The 21,939-nt window shown below is 46.2% G+C and overlaps 1 protein-coding gene across 1 annotated transcript in view; it reads left to right on the top strand.

The window, feature by feature from the left end:
• The window catches only part of LOC142466907 (uncharacterized), a 45,021-nt gene extending 26,189 nt beyond the window's left edge, over positions 1-18,832 (top strand). Inside the window, exon 3 of the mRNA XM_075572506.1 lies at positions 17,030-18,832. Coding sequence (XP_075428621.1) covers positions 17,137-18,831 — 1,695 coding nt within the window. The 5' untranslated portion in view covers positions 17,030-17,136 and the 3' untranslated portion in view covers position 18,832. The remainder of the gene's footprint in view (positions 1-17,029) is intronic.
• The last annotated feature ends 3,107 nt before the right edge of the window (positions 18,833-21,939 follow it).

Raw genomic sequence — 21,939 nt, forward strand, 5'->3', positions numbered from 1 at the left:
TCACCTTTATTCATACATTTTTTATTTTTCATTCATACACCTCTTTTTTTTCCACATATATATATATTTATTTTTTTTACATATATTTTTTTTTTATATTTTTTTTTATATTATATTTATTACACATTTTCAGCTTTTTTGTTAGCTCCTCTGTCTTATTTTTTGCACCTGGGTCCCTCTGAGTCTCTATAATACCTATTTTATCTCCTTCTACATTTAGTGGTTATTCAGCCATCTCTTTATACTTAGGGTATTGTTTACCATGAATTGACATCTGTTTCTTGTATTATATGTATTATATATATGTTACTATGCAAGTTATCTACCAATGACATTCTACTTAATCTTTTTGGTTAACCTTTTTGGTTAACTTGTGTGCTTAATTTTTGTTTTACAATTGTGATATATAATTAATGCACTAGTTGAAGCGCTTAATACTATATGCAATAATATATTTGGTCCTTAGGATTAAAATTGTGAATCCGTATCTATGTGTGCTTTGGCATATATGGGGGTTAATCCAACCCTATTACTCATCATGTGTATCTCATTACTAATCCTCTGTCTTCTATGCTCTGATTGGTCTTATGTACTATATAACTGTGTTTAATGCCTATGCTATTAACTCCTGATGAAGTCTCGTTCGAGACGAAACGCGTAGAGATTGCTGTGGAGCCTACTGTCCAGTTTGTATATTTTATACTGACACTCATCTGCATATATTGCACTTTTGCTGCGTTGCTAGCATTTTGCTACCAGCCATTCAGACATTCAAGTTCCTGTTTACACTGTGAACTCTCTCCGGCTGAAACCTCGCTGACGTCATCGAGCTCACGTGAGATTTGATTCAGTGTATGCTCTGTGTAGCGCCGGAGCAAGGGGAAGGCGGCGTCCCTCGTGGCTTTCGGTCCCTGCTGGGACATAGAGGGGCTATTGTGGCAAGACACACCGCGGACATCACACCGAAGTCCTCCTTTGGGTTCCTGCGTCTGAACGGGCTGAGTTGTACTCAAAAATGCATTTTATTCAGCTCTGTTTGTGAGTGTGTATTTTTATCCCTTATTCCATAAATTTATTGTTATACAATTTTACGCTATGAGTGCGCCTGTTTTTTCTGTGTTTTTGTAGATATCCTCAAGGAAGTGGTGTTCCCTTCATTCGGGCTGCAGAGACTCTTTTGGATAGCAATTGGAATATCTTGGGATTTGTATATATTTTTTATATATAATTTTCTGGACATTTTCTTTTTTTATGTATTTTTTATGCATTTTATTAGTTTAATACATTAATTTTTATTCTATCCACTGTGCTTAGCATAGGTTTTTTATTCTTATCTGTATTATTTTTACTTTTATTTTTACAATCACCTTTTATTTTTATAGAGATATTATATAGTGATAGGTTGGCGCTAATATTTTTTCTCTTGTTGTGATATATATATATATATATATATATATATATATATATATATACAGTGTTCGACAATCATATACATTTACACGCCCGGGGCGAGAGGATTTAACCCCCGGGCGAGTAAATATTGGCCCAAGCACCACACGTGTTTGTTTTTTTAAATTTTCCCTGCTCGCGCTGAAATTTCCCTGTTCGCGCTGGCTGAAAAAAAAAAAAAAACTCCCCCTCCCTGACAGCTGATTGGCTCTATATGAGCCAGCCCCCAACGAGCAGCCATTCTTTTCCCATGGAGGACACAGTAAGTATTATCTGTGCCTTCCCCCACCTCCCTCCACTCCCCGGCGCTCCTGCTGCCCGCAGTTATGGAGATGGTAGCGGGGATGCCCCCTCATGTCCCTGCTTCCCCCCGGTCCCGCGTCAGAGAGCGTGGCGGGTGATGGGAGCGAGGATGTCCCCTCAGGTCCCCGTGGAGCAGGAGATGGGGGGGGGGGAGCGTGGTGGTGCTGGTCGCGGCCTTTCCAAAAGGTGTATAGAGAGAGAGTGAGTGTGTGTGTGCATGGGAGAATGTGTGTGTGTGTGTATGTATGGGTGTGTGTGTGTATGTGTGTGTGTGTGTAAATATGGGAGTGTGTGTGTATATATGGGTGTGTGTGTATATATGGGTGTGTATGTGTGTGTATGTGTGTGTGTGTGTAAATATGGGAGGTACAGGAACTACACAGCCTCTCACGATGTGACCCGGAAGTCCACCACTCTCCCGGCAGCAACCGGATGGGAGGTATTGGGTATATGACCCCGCAATGGAGGATATGTGCAACAACATCGTGAGAGGCTGTGTAGTTCCTGTACCTCTGCTGGACGGCGGTTCAAAGAAGCTGGCACTTCACAGAAGGAGAGAGCGGCATACAAGAGGAGCGACAACATCGTGCAGTTGGCGAATGAGTATACTCATTACATGCTTTTACCTTTTATTCGTTTGTGAGTTTAAATTTGTTGGACCTTTCATTTTTTATTTTTATTAAAAGTGTATTTTTTCATGTTGCACTAGGATCGAGCGCTTTCTTTTCTTGTTGTTCATATATATATATATATATATATATATATATATATATATACGTACTTTCGTACGTACTATATACGTACATATAAACGTACTTTCACCATATTCTGTTTCTTTCAGAGACTTAATTTCATGATCATTTACATTGTCCCTAGTCTATTTAATTTAAATATTAGTTGTATACCATTATCTTGCGCTGGGTTTTTCTCACATATATATATACACACACACACAGCTGGGGTCTTCCAGATCCGACTGCGTTATAACCGGGATTGCGATTAAAAAAAATTTTTTAAATGGCCACTGCGATCAGGGACTCCGCGTCTGCTGGAGGGAGGGAGCGGGGCTAACTCTCCCATAGAGCCCCCACAGCAGCACTAACCCGGCATCTGCAGCAGCTGATCTGTGCAGAGAAGCTGTGAGTCTGCGAGCGGGGGGGAGCTCACGCAGGCTGTGCCGGGATGTCAGCTGTCTCTGTGAGTCCCCCGGCCAGGAACCAGCTCCATTCTCTCCCTCCTCCCTCCCTCAGCGGAGGTAGAGTGTGTGTGTGTGTGTGTGTGTGTGTGTGTGTGTGTGTGTGTGTGTGTGTGTGTGTGCCTATCTGGCTCCCCTATTGTTTGGAACATTTGTGTGTATGTCAGCACAAAGTACTGTGAGAACAGCATTCTCCGCTTTGGCGGTGAAGGGGTTAACCAGGCCAATAATAAAGGTATTATGCCCGGCTGGCTACCCCTAAACCTTGTTGGGGATGAAGGGGTTACATTATATGGTCACCACAATACCATGTTTCCCTTATATATCATCTGTAATGTCCCCTGGACCATACAGTGAAAAGGAAGTGTCAGTTCTGCAGCTCAGGAACTAGCTGCAGTCCTATTAATGTATGATGTATGCGCAAAATGTGTTTGCGACACAAGGGGGAGCTCCTAGCGCTGTGTCGAGTATTAATTGAATAAGCGTGTCTGTGGAAAGCGTCTACATTGAAGCTCTGTATCACTTCCTAAACCGCAACCCCTTCGGGGAAGTCTTAAAAACAAACACAAGTGAATAAGTGGCTTGCGGTCTATTTGAAGTGGCGGAATGCAACAATGTATCCTACGGTCTCGTTAACCAATTAAGGTCAATTGGTGGAGTGCTTCTGCAGTTACCGATCCTGGCAAGCAGTGATACATTGTATGCCATGAGTCAAACCGCAAACCACATCATAGAGCCTATTCAATTAAGTAGCTAACTTTTGTTAGGAAGGAGCTAGCACTCTAATTTTTGGAATGAAGATAGTTGAGGATGTAACATACACATACATGTTGTTTTTGTAACATCCACACATACAGAGACCATATATAAAAATAAAATGTGTTTCAGCTATGTTTTAAAATGCAGAGAAGGGAACCCTTGCCTGTCAGCCTGGCAATGAATCCATTTGCATGTCAATATGTTAAGGGTGGATGAGCTGGGGGATTTTTCATCTCCGTACTTCAAAGGGCACCCTGCTGAGTTGGTGCCCCAGTTTCTAGAGAAGTCCGGAGTTGAAAAGCATCAGAGACCCTAGGTGTTAAGGCGGCCGGAATATTGCAAAGTACCAGATAGTGGTGCGAAGTATCGGCTATCAACACTTGGTAGCCAAACCCCAGACTTGCTGTCGCCAGGTAAGAGGTTGGGCCCGGTATGCTAAGCAGCTTCGGTGCCAAGTTAGCGCATGCTCTTAGCAAACCGGGAAGCAACTTCTGCCCGTTTTGTGAGCTACTGGCAAGTCTGAGATAGGTGGGAAAGGTTGTTCCAACAGGAGGATTGGCTAGGTAGGTTACAGATAGGACCCTTAACCCTATAAAAATGCCTGCAGCCCAGTCCTAGTTAGATTCATCTGAGATTCACCAAGATCCGTCCAAGTTACAGTGTCAGCGGTTCCGGAGTGTGGGGGTTAACTACATCGTAACCAAGGATCGCGCCCCTCTTCTAGAATTCATTTGAGCTAAGGATTCCCGAACGAATCCTGTAAGGACTTCACGAAAAGATTTCCTCCGGCGTAGATACAGGGGTGGCAACTTGCGCTCTTAGCCAAGGATTGTCGCACGGCTCAAATCACGCACCCACTTGCATGCGTGCAGGGGTGCCCAGAGACTTTGTTTTCAAGTCATTCGTTCCGTGGACATTTTATTTTGTTTCCCCATCCTAGTAAGTGTTTATTAAGTGTAATTGTGACGAATTGTATGTTTGTCTTAAAAGGAAATAAATTACAATTTATTTTGCCTTGCTTGTGCTCAATCTAGAATCCCGGTATTAATGTGTTGCTAAGACTTGGTCTTCCGTGACAGGCTTATTTACTTGTGGCAGCGGTGGGCTGCTGATTGAGCCTATGGTATAGTCTCCTGCGGGATTTTGTAACATAGTGGGGAAACTCATTGATTGCGATGTCCCAAGACAAGTGGCAACTTACACACACTTCACAAGAGCACGAGATAGTACACCTTTCCCTTTGCCCATATCCCTGTGCTTGCGGTCACAACATGAGTCAACGCTCAGGACGGTTCTGGTCCTGGGACCGAGCTCGAGTCGTGGAGCGATGTGCTATGGACTACCGACAGACGGTCGGTCAAAGGTGCAACTGGAGGAGGACTCTGAGAGTCATGAAGCCCGAATTACTCCACCGGAGGGGCATGGCCCCTTAGCTGCAGTGGCAGCGGACACCAATCAGCCCGGAGTCAGGAGGTCAATCCAGCTCCAGAGCTGCAAGGACATGGAGAGGGAGCAAGTGACCACCTGGATATTGGTGGCTTCGTGCCAGTGGGTGCGGAGGAGGTAGACGTTGCGGCTGCCAGACTTGCCGCCCCTGGGCTCACAGCACTCCTGGCCGCATGGGGAGAAAGGGCTACAGCATCGGAGAGAATACAGATGCTCGCCGCAGTGCACTTAAAAGCCCCGACTCTCACCTTGTCAACAGGGAACAGGATATTCCCCGGGTGGAACACCACAGCTCCAGCAAGTTTGTGGATGGCACAGACCAGATAGATGCTTTCTTAAATGACTTTGAAACGCAGTGTCACCGATACAGGGTTCCCCGATGGGACATGATTCTGCGATTAAACCCCTTGTTGTCCGGTCTGGCCAAACGAACTCTGCAGGGTATTCCACGCGTGGATGCCGATGACTACGGTCATGTGAAAAGCATGTTGCTCACCCAGTACGCCCTCACCCCAGAAGCATACCGGGGCAAGTTCCGGACTGGGGAAAGGCCCCCCTATCACCCCGGGAATCCTATGTGAATAATGGTGCCTGCATGGCATTGTATGGGACCCAGTGGGTGGAGGGTAGTGAGGTTACCAAGTTCCATACCCTACTGGACTTGATCTTTCAGGAGCAACTGCTGCAGCAGCTTTCCTCGGACGTGAGGACATGGGTCTTTGACCGTAAACCTAAGACCCATGTAGATGCTGCGAGGATGGCAGATGAGTTTGTGACCAGCAGGACTTTAATGAATAAGAAAGCGGCTCCCAAAGATGTGGCCAGCCCGGCCAAGGGAGCCAAACTCACCCCTCAGTGGACCCACAAGCCTGCAGCAGAAGTTAACGCACCCAAAGCTGCAGAGTTTTGACGCGAGAGGCTCTGTTTTTCTTGCAATAAAATCAGTCACCTCAGGCCAGACTGCCAGGACCGGTCCAGGGGACGCCATCAGGGGCAACGATCACAAGCTGCGAGGCCGGTCACCCGTGTGTGACTGGCACACACAGATGAGCCAAGCACAGACGTATAATCAACCCAAGGAGGGACATCCACGGGAGAACCTGCACTTGCCATCTCAGAACCAGCAGCGGAGATCGGAGTACATCAGGTTGCACCAGTCGGGTTGCAGTGCAACAATGTATCTGCAGAGGGTAACCATCGGGGACCGGCAAGTGGACAGCTTGCTGAACTCTGGTGCCACCGTTACCCTGGTGCCCTGATATGGTGCAGCAAGAGGATTTGCTCCCGGGCACCGGGATGCAAGTGACCATGCCAGATGGAGGACCACGTCACTCCAGGTTGCCCGGGTCTTTTTGGATTGGGGTGCCGGACGTGGCATGATGGAGGTGGGGTTATTGCCCGGATTAGATGCTGAGGTCCTCCTTGGCAATGACCTGGGCCATGTTACCTGTATGTTTACAGCTGAGCTGGCCCCTTTTGCAGCGATCAACAGGAGCCAGTCAGCCAAGATCGCAGTGGAATCATCCCTTGTCCCCCTGCATTTGGGACCTACAGTTCCCGGGGTCTCTGCGGAGACCAGGCAGGTAAGCCAGACTAAGTCGCACCCTGACTTACTGTTCCCATTACCTGTGCCCGGTCTCCCCGACTTAGCCTTGACAAGCGGGTGGCCAGAGTTAGGTACCCAGTTTAAGGATGCGGTGCGATCAGACCCCAGCTTGGAGGGCATGAGACTTCGGGCGTCCGATTCTAAGCCAGGTGATGGGTGTGATTACTTCTTGTGGCACCGTGGGCTCCTGTATAGAGAGCTAGGGTCTACGGGGTTAGATGAGGTCTGGACCGGCAAGCAACAGTTACAGTAGTGGTACCCACGGAGTATAGGCAGCAGTTGTTGCGGGTAGCCCACTCCATTCCACTAGCGGGGCATCAGGGGGTCACTCAGACGAGAGCCCGGCTGTTGCAGCGTTACTACTGGCCGGGGGCATCCAGGGCTATGGCAGATTTTTGCCGGCCCTGTGATACCTGTTAGCAAGTGGGTAAGGCGGGCGATTGTGTGAAGGCACCCCTGAACCCGCTACCGGTAATCGGAAAACCCTTCCAGAAGGTAGCCATGGATTTTGTGGGACCCCTCATGATTCCCAGCTTGTCCAGGAAGCGCTACATCCTCACGGTGGTGGACTTTGCCACCCGGTACACTAAGGCTGTAGCGCTTGCCACCATTGATGCGAGAACAGTAACTAAGGCATTGTTAACCATCTTCACTAGGGTAGGTTTCCCTAGCGAGATCCTAACCGATCAAGGGTCACAATTCATGAGTGAATTGTTAGTGTCTCTGGAATACGTGCGGGGTGAAGTACTAGCGCACGACCCCTTACCACCCCCAACCGAACGAATTATGTGAGAGGTTCAACGGAAACCTGAAGCAAATGCTTCGAACTATAGAGTCGGAGGGCAAAGTCTGGGGCTTCACCTTCAGCACTTGCTGTTTGCATACCGAGAGGTACTGCAAGAATCTTCAGGCTTTTCTCCCTTTGAACTGCTATATGGTCGCAAGTTACGGGGACCTTTGGATCTATTCCATGAGGGATGGGAAGGGGAGACTACCAATACTGATGCCTCTGTGCTTCAGTACGTGGTAGATCTCAGAGACCGGTTAGAGATGCTCATGGGGTTGGCGCAGGACAACCTTAGGGCTGCTTTGACCAAGCAGAAGACTTGGTATGATCAGAACGCCGTAGCAGAGAGTTCATCCCAGGACAGCAAGTACTTGTTCTCAAACCTACTCGGAAGAATAAATGAATGGCTGCCTGGTCGGGTCTGTATCCGGTACTCTGAAAGATGAACGAGTGCAACTATGTTGTACAGGTAGATGCTGAGGCAGATAGAATTAAAACCTAGCATATAAACATGCTCAAGGAGTACGTGGTGCCGAGTGTGGCATTGGTGCTGGCTATCTGTAGCCCACCGATGGTGGATCCGGCGAGCAGTGCTCTGCCAGACCTCTTAATTGAAATAGGGTCTCAGTTGAGTACCAGGCAGAGAGCAGAAGCCAGAGCTATGCTAGAACAGTATAGGGTTTTGTTCACGGACAAGCAGGGCAGAACCCATATCACAGATCACCCGGTGCTCACAGGTGATCTGTGCCCTCTGCATAAGCATGCTTACAGAGTATCAGCAGAGATTAAGGGCAATATAGTGAGGGAGGTAGAGGAGATGCTGGCCCTACGTGTAATTGTACCGTCCCAGAGCCCTTGGGCTTGTCCGGTAGTCCTCGAACCTAAGAAGGACAGGACCACCCGGTTCTGTGTGGACTACCGACAGCTCAATGCAGGGAAGGTATTGGATGCTTATCCCATGCCCCGCATGGACGAGTTGCTGGATGAACTCGCGGGGGCAAAGTATCTGACTACCATGGATCTCAGTAAAGGTTGCTGGCAGAACACCCTGACCCAGGAGGCTAGGGAGAAGTCAGCATTCATTACCCCGAGTAGCCTCTATGAAATCCTGGTGATGCCATAAGGGATGAAGAATACCCCGGCTACCTTCCAACGCCTGGTCAATAGGTTGCTGGAGGGAATGCAGGGGTTTGCAAGGGCATACCTGTACGACATTGCAGTGTTTAGCAATTCGTGGGACACACATTTAGTTCATGTTGCTGTGGTGCTAGCCAGAATCAGGGAAGCGGGACTCGCATTGAAACCCACCAAGTGCTTAGTAGGGATGGCAGAAGTACTGTACCTAGGGCACAGGGTGGGTGGCGGGCACCTCAAACTTAAGCCAGCCAAAGTGGAAGCAATAGTGCAGTGGCCCGTTCCCAAGGCCAAGAAGCAGGTTATGGCTTTCCTAGGCACCGCAGGCTACTACAGAGAATGTGTCCCTCAGTACAGAACCGTAGCTAAACCCTGGACTGACCTGACCCAAAAGCGACTGTATGTGCTGGTTCTGTGGTCTCCCTCCTATGAAGCCTTTTTCCAGGTACTGAAGACTGCACTTACTAATGTCCCTATTCTAGCTGCACCAGACTACTCAAAAAAGTTTTTGGTGCAGACCGATGCCTTGGACTATGGCATCAACGCTTTACTCAGCCAAGTGGGGGAGGAGGGCAGTGAACACCCAGTGGTTTATTTGAGCAGAAAACTGCTGCCCAGAGAAGTGGCTTATGCCACAATTGAGGAGTGTTTGGCGATCGTGTGGGCTCTGCGGAAACTTCAGCCCTATCTCTACGGTCGCCCATTCACTTTGATCACGAACCACAACCCGTTAAGTTGGCTGCAAAGGGTGTCAGGGGAGAATGCCAAGTTTCTGCGCTGGAGTCTTGCTTTGCAGGAATTTGATTTCACCATCCAGCATAAGAAGGGCAGTGAACCTGGCAATGTGGATGGCCTCTCCCGCCAGGACAATCCTTGCAAACTTATAACCTCAAAAGCTGCCAGACCAGCCCAACCACCGGACGGGGTGGTCGGGGCAGAACCTGCACTTTGAGGTGGGGAGGTGTGGCTGTGAAGGGGTTAACCAGGCCAATAATAAAGGTATTTTTCCCGGCTGCTTACCCTTAAACCTTGTTGGGGATGAAGGGGTTAAATTCTCTTAACTCCTCTATAAAGGGTCTCTGAGGCTTTTCAACTCCGGACTTTTCTAGACACTGGGGCACCAACTCAGCAGGGTGCCCTTTGAAGTACTGAGATAAAAAATCCCTCAGCTCATCCACCTTTAACATATTGACATGATAATGGATTCATTGCCGGACTGACAGGCAAGGGTTCCTGTCTGCATTTTAAAACATAGCTGAAGCACATTTTATTTTTAGATATGGTCTCTGTATGTGTGGGTGTTACAAAAACAACACATATGTGTATGTTACATCCTCAACTATCTGCATTCCAAAAATTAGAGTGAACTAAACTAACTAGAAATGTAAAACACACAAAAAAGCACTTAACTATTAAAACAAATTTGTGACTAAACTATACTTATAATAAGGCTAAAAAAGCAAAGGTGCTATGACTACTAGTGCTTGTGGAACCTATATAAAATAGTGCCAATCTATGTCTGTGAACAGTGAATGACTCTATTCCAATCTAAAATAATCCTTCCCTCATATAATCAGGGGTAGCAGGATGGCAGCCTATGGACAGAACAAACGGATCCTTCCAATGGGATCTGTATGGAAAATGGTAATAAAGAGCTTACAGTCCCGGGGCGCAGGCCCTGATATACAATACCAGTCCGATGAGCAAAAAGCAGTCCTATCGAGGAAGATATGGTGGTTCAGTCTCTTAGGATCACAAGTGAGCAATGTTCAATGCTCCATATCAGTCCATGCTGTGTTGGAAAAAGAGGACACAAAAACACACCATTACGCACACATAATTTCTTCTGCCACGATAACAACTACTACCTCCAGATGTGTGGCACTGCAATGGGAACCAGGTTCGCACCGAGTTATGCGAACATCTTCATGGGTATGTGGGAGACCGAACATATCTGGTCCCACAACCCTTTCGGTGCGAGCCTGGTGCTCTGGAAAAGATACATCGGTGCTGTGCATCTGGGGGGATAGCGATGAGGAGTTGATAGAATTCCAGAGGTTCCTAAATACTAATACTTGGAACCTCAGGTTCACATTTGACACCAATAAGGTGGCTATTAACTTCTTGGACCTCACTCTATATATAGAGGGGGGTAATATAGAATCGAAAACATATTAACCAGTAGATGCTAATACTTACCTCTTGGCTTCAAGCCATCATGATCTTAAATGGATCCAGAATATACCACAAGGACAGTTCCTTAGAACAAAACGCAACTGCTCAAAGGCAGAGGTATTTGAGGAACAAGCAGTGGGACTCCATGATAAATTAATTGAGTGTGAGTATAAGCCACATCATGTGTCCAAAGCACTAGATACTGTCAAGAAAATCCAGAGAAAAGATCTGATTTCAATGGAGGGTACAAAAAAGAGAAATGAACAAGTGAGTTTAGAATCCATTCCGTTTATTACCTCTTACAACGGGATGGCCCTAACCATTAAGAAGATAATTCATAAGCATTGGGGAATACTCCAGGGTGATAATACATTATGTTCTATTCTACCCCCAAAGCCTAAAATTATATTTAAGAAAGCTAGGGATCTCAAAATCCAATTAGCCCCTAGCTGCCCCATCAGCACAGCCAAGGAGAAGAAAAACACATGGCTTAAAGCACATAATGTTTTTTTCACGTGCTATCAATGTATAGGGTGCAAATTCAGTCAAAAGAGCAGAGATTTTAAGTCTAACGTAACCGGAAAGACCTATGCTATCAATTCTTTTATTAATTATAAAAGTGCCTTCACGGTCTACCTGTTAGAATGCCCATGTGGCCTACAGTACGTGGGAAGAGCAGGTAGACCGTTGAAGAGATGACTGGCAGAGCACTTCTATAACATCAGACGTGGTCTCCAGCCACTTCAAGGCCAAACATAACCAGAGCCCTGAGGGGCTGGTTTGTAAGGACATAGGCTGTCCTAAGTTCAGTTGGAGGGGGGGCAAAGGGGGGGCGATAGGATCAATAGCATTTCGAAATGTGAAAGCTATTGGATATATACCCTCCGTACTCTGGCTCCGGCTGGGCTGAACATAGATTTTGATTTGGCATCATTTCTTAAAGATGTTTAGCCAATTTTTCAAAGTCAATGATCAGGCCAGAAGTCAATTTTTTATCATTATTTTTATTAATTATTTATTAATCATAGAGTTATTATGTCCTATTGTGCATCATGCTATTACTTGTAGGCTATTATTCCAAAGTGAGGTCACCCCTATACTGTGGATACGGTATGGAAGTGGGGGTGAGGTTAGTATTGATGCACCCTTAGGTTTGTGGGTGGCCATCTGCCAGATGTATATGATTACTATATATATGATTACATGTACTTTGGAGATAGGGTTCATTCATTTTTCATTTGCCAAGGGCCTTTTTTACCCGTATGTGATTTTGTGATTTATATGTTAATCATTCTGTGTTCAGGTATGTAAAACCAAAGGTTCTGTTCCAGTACCACTATGCGCCCCTAGGTTTGGGGGGTGGTCATCTGCCAGATGTACATGATCACAGTGCGCATTGAAGACAGGGCTTATCCAATATCTAACCAAGGGCCTTTTTTGCCCATCTGTCACTGTGTGATTTACATGTTAATTATTCTGTGTCATGGGTATTTAAGGCATAAGGGCTTTGTTTTAGAACCATCACGTTGTTTTATTGCTATTTTATAATGCCTCCCTAATAAGTGCAGGGCTTCTTAGGGTTAACTTAGTAAGCGTATATATTGCCACACGATTTCATCAGCTCCACATCCCTGAAGAAGTGATATCACAGTCACGAAACGCGTAGGGTGGAGCTTAGCCTGCGTGTGACTAGAGAGCCTGCAGTTGGGAGGAGGTCTGGACGATAGGAGATCGGTGCGCGAGTGACGTCATCAGGGGTGGAACCTGCACGTGAAGTCGCGACCATGGATCCGGAAGGATTAGCAGATCCAGCCCTTCTCGGCAGCGCTGAGGGTTCCCCCCATTTCTATCTCCCCCGTTCCTCCGATCCATGCTGCGGACGGCACTTAGTATCACACGCTGTGATATCCATCAGAAGTGAGTGCATTACAGAAGGGTTTTTAGTTTTGTTTTTATAAATTGTATTTGTTGGTACCGCACATGGTTTCCTCTTTACCATTTATTATGAGGTCTTATCCCACTGCACGCTAAACGGTGGACGACCTCCCAGAGAAGGCTGTTATCCTGGGGCCAAGAGATTACTCGGGGACAGCCGATTCCCCTTCTCCTGGACCCTTTATCACCAGATGTAAAGATACCTTTCAAAGATTGCATATATCCTTTATTTTGTAAGTAGCTGGCTTCTGGTGTGGGTCTTGTCGAATTGAGAAGTGCTGCACAATTGTGTGTCTTTGTCTGTCTTCCCTCTCTCCTGAGACTGATAAGAGTGCGGTAAGCGGAGAAGACAACTATCCCTTCACCAAGAACATTCCTGTGTAAAGATACCTTTCAACAAATTCAGACTACTACTATATTGTAAGTAGTCTACAGCGGGAGAGATATGGACTGATATAGAGGATTGAACATTGCTCACTTGTAATCCTAAGAGACTGACCCACCATATCTTCCTCTATAGGACAGCTTTTTGCTCATCGGACTGGTATTGTATATCAGGGCCTGCGCCCAGGACTGTAAGCTCTTTATTACCAAAAATTAAGAGTGCTAGCTCCTTCCGAAATAAAGTTAGCTACTTAAATGAATAGGCTCTATGATGTGGTTTGCGGTTTGACTCATGACGTACAATGTATCACTGCTTGCCGGGATCGGTAACCGCAGAAGCACTCCACCAATTGACCTTAATTTGTTAACGAGACCGCAGGATACATTGTTGCATTTTGCAACTTCAACTAGACCACAAGCCACTTATCCACTTGAGTTAAGACTTCCCCGAAGGGTTTGCGGTTTAGGAAGTGATACAGAGCTTCAATGTAGCCGCTTACCACAGACACGCTTATTCAATTAACGCTTGACACAGCGCTAGGAGCTCCAACCTTGTGTCGCGAACACATTTTGCGCATACATCATGCATTAATAGGACTGCAGCTAGTTCCTGAGCTGCAGAACTGGCACTTCCTTTTCACTGTATGGTCCAGGGGACATTACAGATGATATATAGGGGAAACATGGTATTGTGTGAGGGATTAACTACATCGTAACCAAGGTTCGCGCCCCTCTTCCAGAATTCGTTTGAGCTAAGGATTCCCAAACAAATCCTGTAAGGACTTAACGAAAAGATTTCCTCCGGCGGAGATACAGGGGTGGAAACTTGCGCCCCTAGTCATGGATTGTCGCACGGCTCAAATCGCGCACCCACTTGCAGGGGTGCCCAGAGACTTTGTTTTCAAGTCATTCGTTCCGTGGACAATTTGTTTCCCCATCCCAGTAAGTGTTTATTAAGTGTAATTGTGAAGAATTGTGAGTTTGTCTTAAAAGGAAATAAATTACTATTTATTTTGCCCTCCTTGTTGTGCTCAATCCAGAATCCCAGTATTAATGTGTTGATAAGACTTGGTCTCCCGTGACACCCGTGGCCTAATCTCATGCTGGAAAAGGTTAGTAATGTGGCTGAAAAGCGAAGATGTAACACAAAAGTCCCTGAAGCAAACTGTCCATCATTGCGGGCCTAAAAATAAAAAAGAACGCTGCGACGTTCGAAATGCATTGGATGGGTCTTTTGCCACATTAAAGTGCCCTTTTAATAATTTTTTTGTTCTGGTTTCTTCCTGCTCCTTTGTGCTGGTGCGCTTTTTGGTCTCCCTTTTCCCTGTATTGCATTGAGTAGCTGCACAGCCTGCCTGCCTGCCCTACCAGGATGTGAGTATTTGCATATTTTTCAGGGGAACCTGCCAATGAGACTGATGGTGAGTGGGTTGCACCACACACCACCTGTCTTCAGGAGGATAGTACCCATTATATGACACAATAGGTACTATATCAATTGTTAGTACCCTGGTACAGTGGTCTGGCTTATTATCATTTTGAGATATACCTGCATTTGAGCGCTTCAGCTATTTTCCATATAAAAATAAAAGCGGTCTCAGCATGGGGAGACAGGGGCGTTTAATCCAAAATGTCCAATAAAATCTGCATGTCTAAGTCTCTCTTAAATCTGCTCCTATCAAAACAGCGACTGTTCTATGTGCCGTGTTATTGCAACCCCACAAACTGCATCACAAATGGCCTTACACACTTATCCTCGCACGCCGCGAACTGCCACATCAGGAACTCTGTTGCTATGGCAACTGGTTTCTTTCCATATCAACTATAAGTCAGTTTCCATGGAACACGTATACAAGAAAAATTACTCTCTGAAGCCGAGGAGCAGATGGCAGCGGACTGGGAAATTAATGGGTGAAAGGGCCGTGCGTCAGCAAGACCACGGAGCTTGAAAACAAATCAATCTGAGGAAGCTACCAGTACAGCTGCCAATACACTCACTGTAACGTCTCCCAGCAGCTGCTCCTCCAGCCATTGTGTGTCCTGCTCCCACATTACTGGCGTATGCAAAGAAAACACTCCATTTCTAATGTGCTTCAATTCTAACTCTGTTCGGGGGTGGGGGGGTGGGGTACTGTTACATATGATATTCCCATTTCTTTAAAGGCAAAGTGTGTGTGTGTTTGCAGCCCCCCCCTCCCCAATTAAAGGTTTTTTTTTTTACATGAGCCACGCTCATACTGCGTTATAAGCGGATCCGCATTGTAGCAGATCGTGCTACACGGGGTTGAGCTGTGTGTGTGTGTAAAAATATTGGTAAAACCATAGGAGAAATTATTAATAATATAATTTAACTATAACAATTAAACAAAAGACACCCTATGGGCAGCACTCGTTGTAAGCAAATATGAATTGGTGATAAATTTAAAATTAAAATGCTTTAATCGTATAATTTAAATTATACGATTAAAGCATTTTAATTTTAAATTTATCACCAATTCATATTTGCTTACAACGAGTACTGCCCATAGGGTGTCTTTTGTTTAATTGTTATAATTCTGCTCCTTCCCCTTATTGCACCGTTGTTAATTCTTTCTTGATTAGAGGCTGATGCGAGGGTTTCCACCCCTTTCCCCCTTTCCCATTGTTGTAATATAATTTAACATAAGAGTGAAATAACTAAATAGTGAAATAACTGGGTGATATCATATAACTCAATAAACATAAAAATGTTAGATATCTACTGTATATCTAATCAATGGTGAGCACATTCACGTGTCTTAGACAGGTCTGCAACCCTGCCTTTCACTATTATAATCTAGCATTCAGTGCTTCCACTGCGGCAAGGGATTCTGATAAATGACATGCAATTGAGCACACAGTGTCACCTTTTGCCTGAAATCCATTTTTACATGGACCCTTATAAGATAATGCTCGCTGTTCATGCAGCTTTTAAGCACAACATGGGATTAGATGCAAAGCCAATTAAAATCACACACAGACAGCTGTTTCGACCTTTTGGGTCTCATCAGTTTGAGGCTGGTTGTACTGGCTCTGTACAGTCGCCTTTCTCGCCCACCATAACTTTTATATAAAGTTTGGTAAACCTACCAAGCCTTGAAAATTGCAGATCCAGTACATCTAGCCGCACACTGGAGAGACCCAAAAGGCCGAAACGGCGGTCTGTGAGTGGTTTTACTGGCTTTGTATCTAATCCCATGCTGTGGTAACATAAGTACAGACTCATTGTTCCCTAAATAAAAAAACCTTTAAACAATTGTATTAAAAAATTAACACTTCTGGAATTCACTGGATGATATTGGTATAGCTTAATTAAGTATGAATAACATCTGTGATGCCAAATACAATAATTGGGCATTTGGTTCCTGATTTAACAATGGAGATTTAGCAGAAAGTTGGGTCGTCCTATAACTATTAGAGACCTGGTACATGGTGCTGGAATGGGAACACCCGGTGACTGATGTGAGCTTCTAATGAGACACGTATTCTATTCATTGTACAAACATTTTTTAATTATACCTTCACAACTGAAACTATCGACTTACTATCTATCGAAGGAGTTGAAAAGATTTCTGCCACTTTAATTGGTGTTTTGCAGCTAGTGAGATTTCCTTTTAGATCATTAAATATTGTGATCCACTTTAAATGTATGATCCACTACATCTACAGTACTCTCCCTGGCCCTAATGCTGCACATGTTGTGCTAAACCCTTCATTTTTACAATGTACATCTACAGTTTACTTTCATCCTGAACTTTTTGTGATATGCCAACTTACCTCTCCTTCATGGCCTTTTGTAAGACAGCTTGTGTAACAGTCACTTTTTTGTCTCTTCTAGTACAAAGACCAGCACCAATAATCCACCCATGCCAACACTGCAAGGTTGCTTATAACAGTCAGGATTACCTCCTCAAACATCTGAAGTTCCAATACCCAAATGAGTATATGGAAAAGATGAGGACAGAACAATCTTGCAACATTCCAATAAATATGACAAAAAATGCATCTTTCAACCAGTCAAGGCAATTAATAAACAATGTAACTGCTTCTCATTCCAAAAGATATATATTAGCAGCTGCCACAGGAAAAGATCTTGGAGAAAGTGGGAAGAATCTGACTTGGTTATCAGACCAGAACCCACAGAAAAGGACACAGACCGGGGAGAGACCGCATGTATGTGGGGAATGTGGGAAAAGATTTAGTCGGTTATCCAACCTGAACAAACACCAGAGGACACACACAGGGGAGAGACCGCATGTATGTGTGGAATGTAGGAGGGGATTTAGTGACTTATCCAACCTGAAAATACACATGAGGACACACACAGGGGAGAGACCGCATCTATGTGGGGAATGTGGGAAGGGATTTAGTCGGTTATCCATCCTGAACAAACACCAGAGGACACACACAGGGGAGAGACCACATGTGTGTGGGGAATGTGGGAAGGGATTTAGTCAGTTATCCCAACTGAACATACACAAGAGGACACACACAGGGGAGAGACCGCATGTGTGTGGGGAATGCGGGAAGGGATTTAGTCAGTTATCTCACCTGAACATACACAAGAGGACACACACAGGGGAGAGACCGCATGTGTGTGGGGAATGCGGGATGGAATTTAGTCAGTTATCCCACCTGAACATACACAAGAGGACACACACAGGGGAGAGACCGCATGTGTGTGGTGAATGTGGGGAGCAATTTAGTGATTTATCCAGCCTGAACACACACAAGAGGACACACACAGGGGAGAGACCGCATATATGTGGGGAATGTGGGAAGGGATTTAGTCGGTTATCCATCCTGAACAAACACCAGAGGACACACACAGGGGAAAGACCACATGTATGTGGGGAATGTGGGAAGAGATTTATTCAGTTATCCAACCTGAACATACAGAAGAGGACACACACAGGGGAGAGACCACATGTGTGTGGGGAATGTGGGAAGGGATTTAGTCAGTTATCCCAACTGAACATACACCAGAGGACACACACAGGGGAGAGATCGCATGTGTGTGGGGAATGCGGGAAGGGATTTAGTCAGTTATCCCACCTGAACACACACAAGAGGACACACACAGGGGAGAGACCGCATGTGTGTGGGGAATGCGGGAAGGGATTTAGTCAGTTATCCCAACTGAACATACACAAGAGGACACACACAGGGGAGAAACCGCATGTATGTGGGGAATGTAGGAAGGGATTTAGTGCCTTATCCAGCCTGAAAATACACATGAGAACACACACAGGGGAGAGACCGCATATATGTGGGGAATGTGGGAGGGGATTTAGTGACTTATCCAACCTGAAAATACACATGAGGACACACACAGGGGAGAGACCGCATCTATGTGGGGAATGTGGGAAGGGATTTAGTCGGTTATCCATTCTGAACAAACACCAGAGGACACACACAGGGGAGAGACCACATGTATGTGGGGAGCAATTTAGTGATTTATCCAGCCTGAACACACACAAGAGGACACACACAGGGGAGAGACCACATTTATGTGGGGAATGTGGGAAGAGATTTATTCAGTTATCCAACCTGAACATACACAAGAGGACACACACACAGGGGAGAGACCACATGTGTGTGGGGAATGTGGGAAGGGATTTAGTCAGTTATCCCAACTGAACATACACAAGAGGACACACACAGGGGAGAGACCGCATGTGTGTGGGGAATGCGGGAAGGGATTTAGTCAGTTATCTCACCTGAACATACACAAGAGGACACACACAGGGGAGAGACCGCATGTGTGTGGGGAATGCGGGAAGGGATTTAGTCAGTTATCCCACCTGAACATACACAAGAGGACACACACAGGGGAGAGACCGCATGTGTGTGGTGAATGTGGGGAGCAATTTAGTGATTTATCCAGCCTGAACACACACAAGAGGACACACACAGGGGAGAGACCACATGTATGTGGGGAATGCGGGAAGGGATTTAGTCAGTTATCCCACCTGAACACAAACAAGAGGACACACACAGGGGAGAGACCGCATGTGTGTGGGGAATGCGGGAAGGGATTTAGTCAGTTATCCCAACTGAACATACACAAGAGGACACACACAGGGGAGAAACCGCATGTATGTGGGGAATGTAGGAAGGGATTTAGTGCCTTATCCAGCCTGAAAATACACATGAGAACACACACAGGGGAGAGACCGCATATATGTGGGGAATGTGGGAGGGGATTTAGTGACTTATCCAACCTGAAAATACACATGAGGACACACACAGGGGAGAGACCGCATCTATGTGGGGAATGTGGGAAGGGATTTAGTCGGTTATCCATCCTGAACAAACACCAGAGGACACACACAGGGGAGAGACCACATGTATGTGGGGAGCAATTTAGTGATTTATCCAGCCTGAACACACACAAGAGGACACACACAGGGGAGAGACCACATGTATGTGGGGAATGTGGGAAGAGATTTATTCAGTTATCCAACCTGAACATACACAAGAGGACACACACACAGGGGAGAGACCACATGTGTGTGGGGAATGTGGGAAGGGATTTAGTCAGTTATCCCAACTGAACATACACAAGAGGACACACACAGGGGAGAGACCGCATGTGTGTGGGGAATGCGGGAAGGGTTTTGGTGACTTATCTAGCCTGAACACAAACACCAGAGGACACACACAGGGGAGAGACCGCATGTGTGTGGGGAATGCGGGAAGGGATTTAGTCAGTTATCCCACCTGAACATATACCAGAGGACACACACAGGGGAGAGACCGCATCTATGTGGGGAATGTGGGAAGGGATTTAGTCGGTTATCCATCCTGAACAAATACCAGAGGACACACACAGGGGAGAGACCACATGTGTGTGGGGAATGTGGGAAGGGATTTAGTCAGTTATCCCAACTGAACATACACAAGAGGACACACACAGGGGAGAGACCGCATGTGTGTGGGGAATGCGGGAAGGGATTTAGTCAGTTATCCCACCTGAACATACACAAGAGGACACACAGGGGAGAGACCGCATGTGTGTGGTGAATGTGGGGAGCAATTTAGTGATTTATCCAGCCTGAACACACACAAGAGGACACACACAGGGGAGAGACCACATGTATGTGGGGAATGTGGGAAGAGATTTATTCAGTTATCCAACCTGAACATACACAAGAGGACACACACACAGGGGAGAGACCACATGTGTGTGGGGAATGTGGGAAGGGATTTAGTCAGTTATCCCAACTGAACATACACAAGAGGACACACACAGGGGAGAGACCGCATGTGTGTGGGGAATGCGGGAAGGGATTTAGTCAGTTATCTCACCTGAACATACACAAGAGGACACACACAGGGGAGAGACCGCATGTGTGTGGGGAATGCGGGAAGGGATTTAGTCAGTTATCCCACCTGAACATACACAAGAGGACACACACAGGGGAGAGACCGCATGTGTGTGGTGAATGTGGGGAGCAATTTAGTGATTTATCCAGCCTGAACACACACAAGAGGACACACACAGGGGAGAGACCACATGTATGTGGGGAATGCGGGAAGGGATTTAGTCAGTTATCCCACCTGAACACAAACAAGAGGACACACACAGGGGAGAGACCGCATGTGTGTGGGGAATGCGGGAAGGGATTTAGTCAGTTATCCCAACTGAACATACACAAGAGGACACACACAGGGGAGAAACCGCATGTATGTGGGGAATGTAGGAAGGGATTTAGTGCCTTATCCAGCCTGAAAATACACATGAGAACACACACAGGGGAGAGACAGCATATATGTGGGGAATGTGGGAGGGGATTTAGTGACTTATCCAACCTGAAAATACACATGAGGACACACACAGGGGAGAGACCGCATCTATGTGGGGAATGTGGGAAGGGATTTAGTCGGTTATCCATCCTGAACAAACACCAGAGGACACACACAGGGGAGAGACCACATGTATGTGGGGAGCAATTTAGTGATTTATCCAGCCTGAACACACACAAGAGGACACACACAGGGGAGAGACCACATGTATGTGGGGAATGTGGGAAGAGATTTATTCAGTTATCCAACCTGAACATACACAAGAGGACACACACACAGGGGAGAGACCACATGTGTGTGGGGAATGTGGGAAGGGATTTAGTCAGTTATCCCAACTGAACATACACAAGAGGACACACACAGGGGAGAGACCGCATGTGTGTGGGGAATGCGGGAAGGGTTTTGGTGACTTATCTAGCCTGAACACAAACACCAGAGGACACACACAGGGGAGAGACCGCATGTGTGTGGGGAATGCGGGAAGGGATTTAGTCAGTTATCCCACCTGAACATACACCAGAGGACACACACAGGGGAGAGACCGCATCTATGTGGGGAATGTGGGAAGGGATTTAGTCGGTTATCCATCCTGAACAAATACCAGAGGACACACACAGGGGAGAGACCACATGTGTGTGGGGAATGTGGGAAGGGATTTAGTCAGTTATCCCAACTGAACATACACAAGAGGACACACACAGGGGAGAGACCGCATGTGTGTGGGGAATGCGGGAAGGGATTTAGTCAGTTATCCCACCTGAACATACACAAGAGGACACACAGGGGAGAGACCGCATGTGTGTGGTGAATGTGGGGAGCAATTTAGTGATTTTTCCAGCCTGAACACACACAAGAGGACACACACAGGGGAGAGACCACATGTATGTGGGGAATGTGGGAAGAGATTAATTCAGTTATCCAACCTGAACATACACAAGA

The sequence above is a fragment of the Ascaphus truei genome, chromosome 15, assembly GCF_040206685.1.
Source record: "Ascaphus truei isolate aAscTru1 chromosome 15, aAscTru1.hap1, whole genome shotgun sequence".
Classification (NCBI taxonomy): domain Eukaryota; kingdom Metazoa; phylum Chordata; class Amphibia; order Anura; family Ascaphidae; genus Ascaphus; species Ascaphus truei.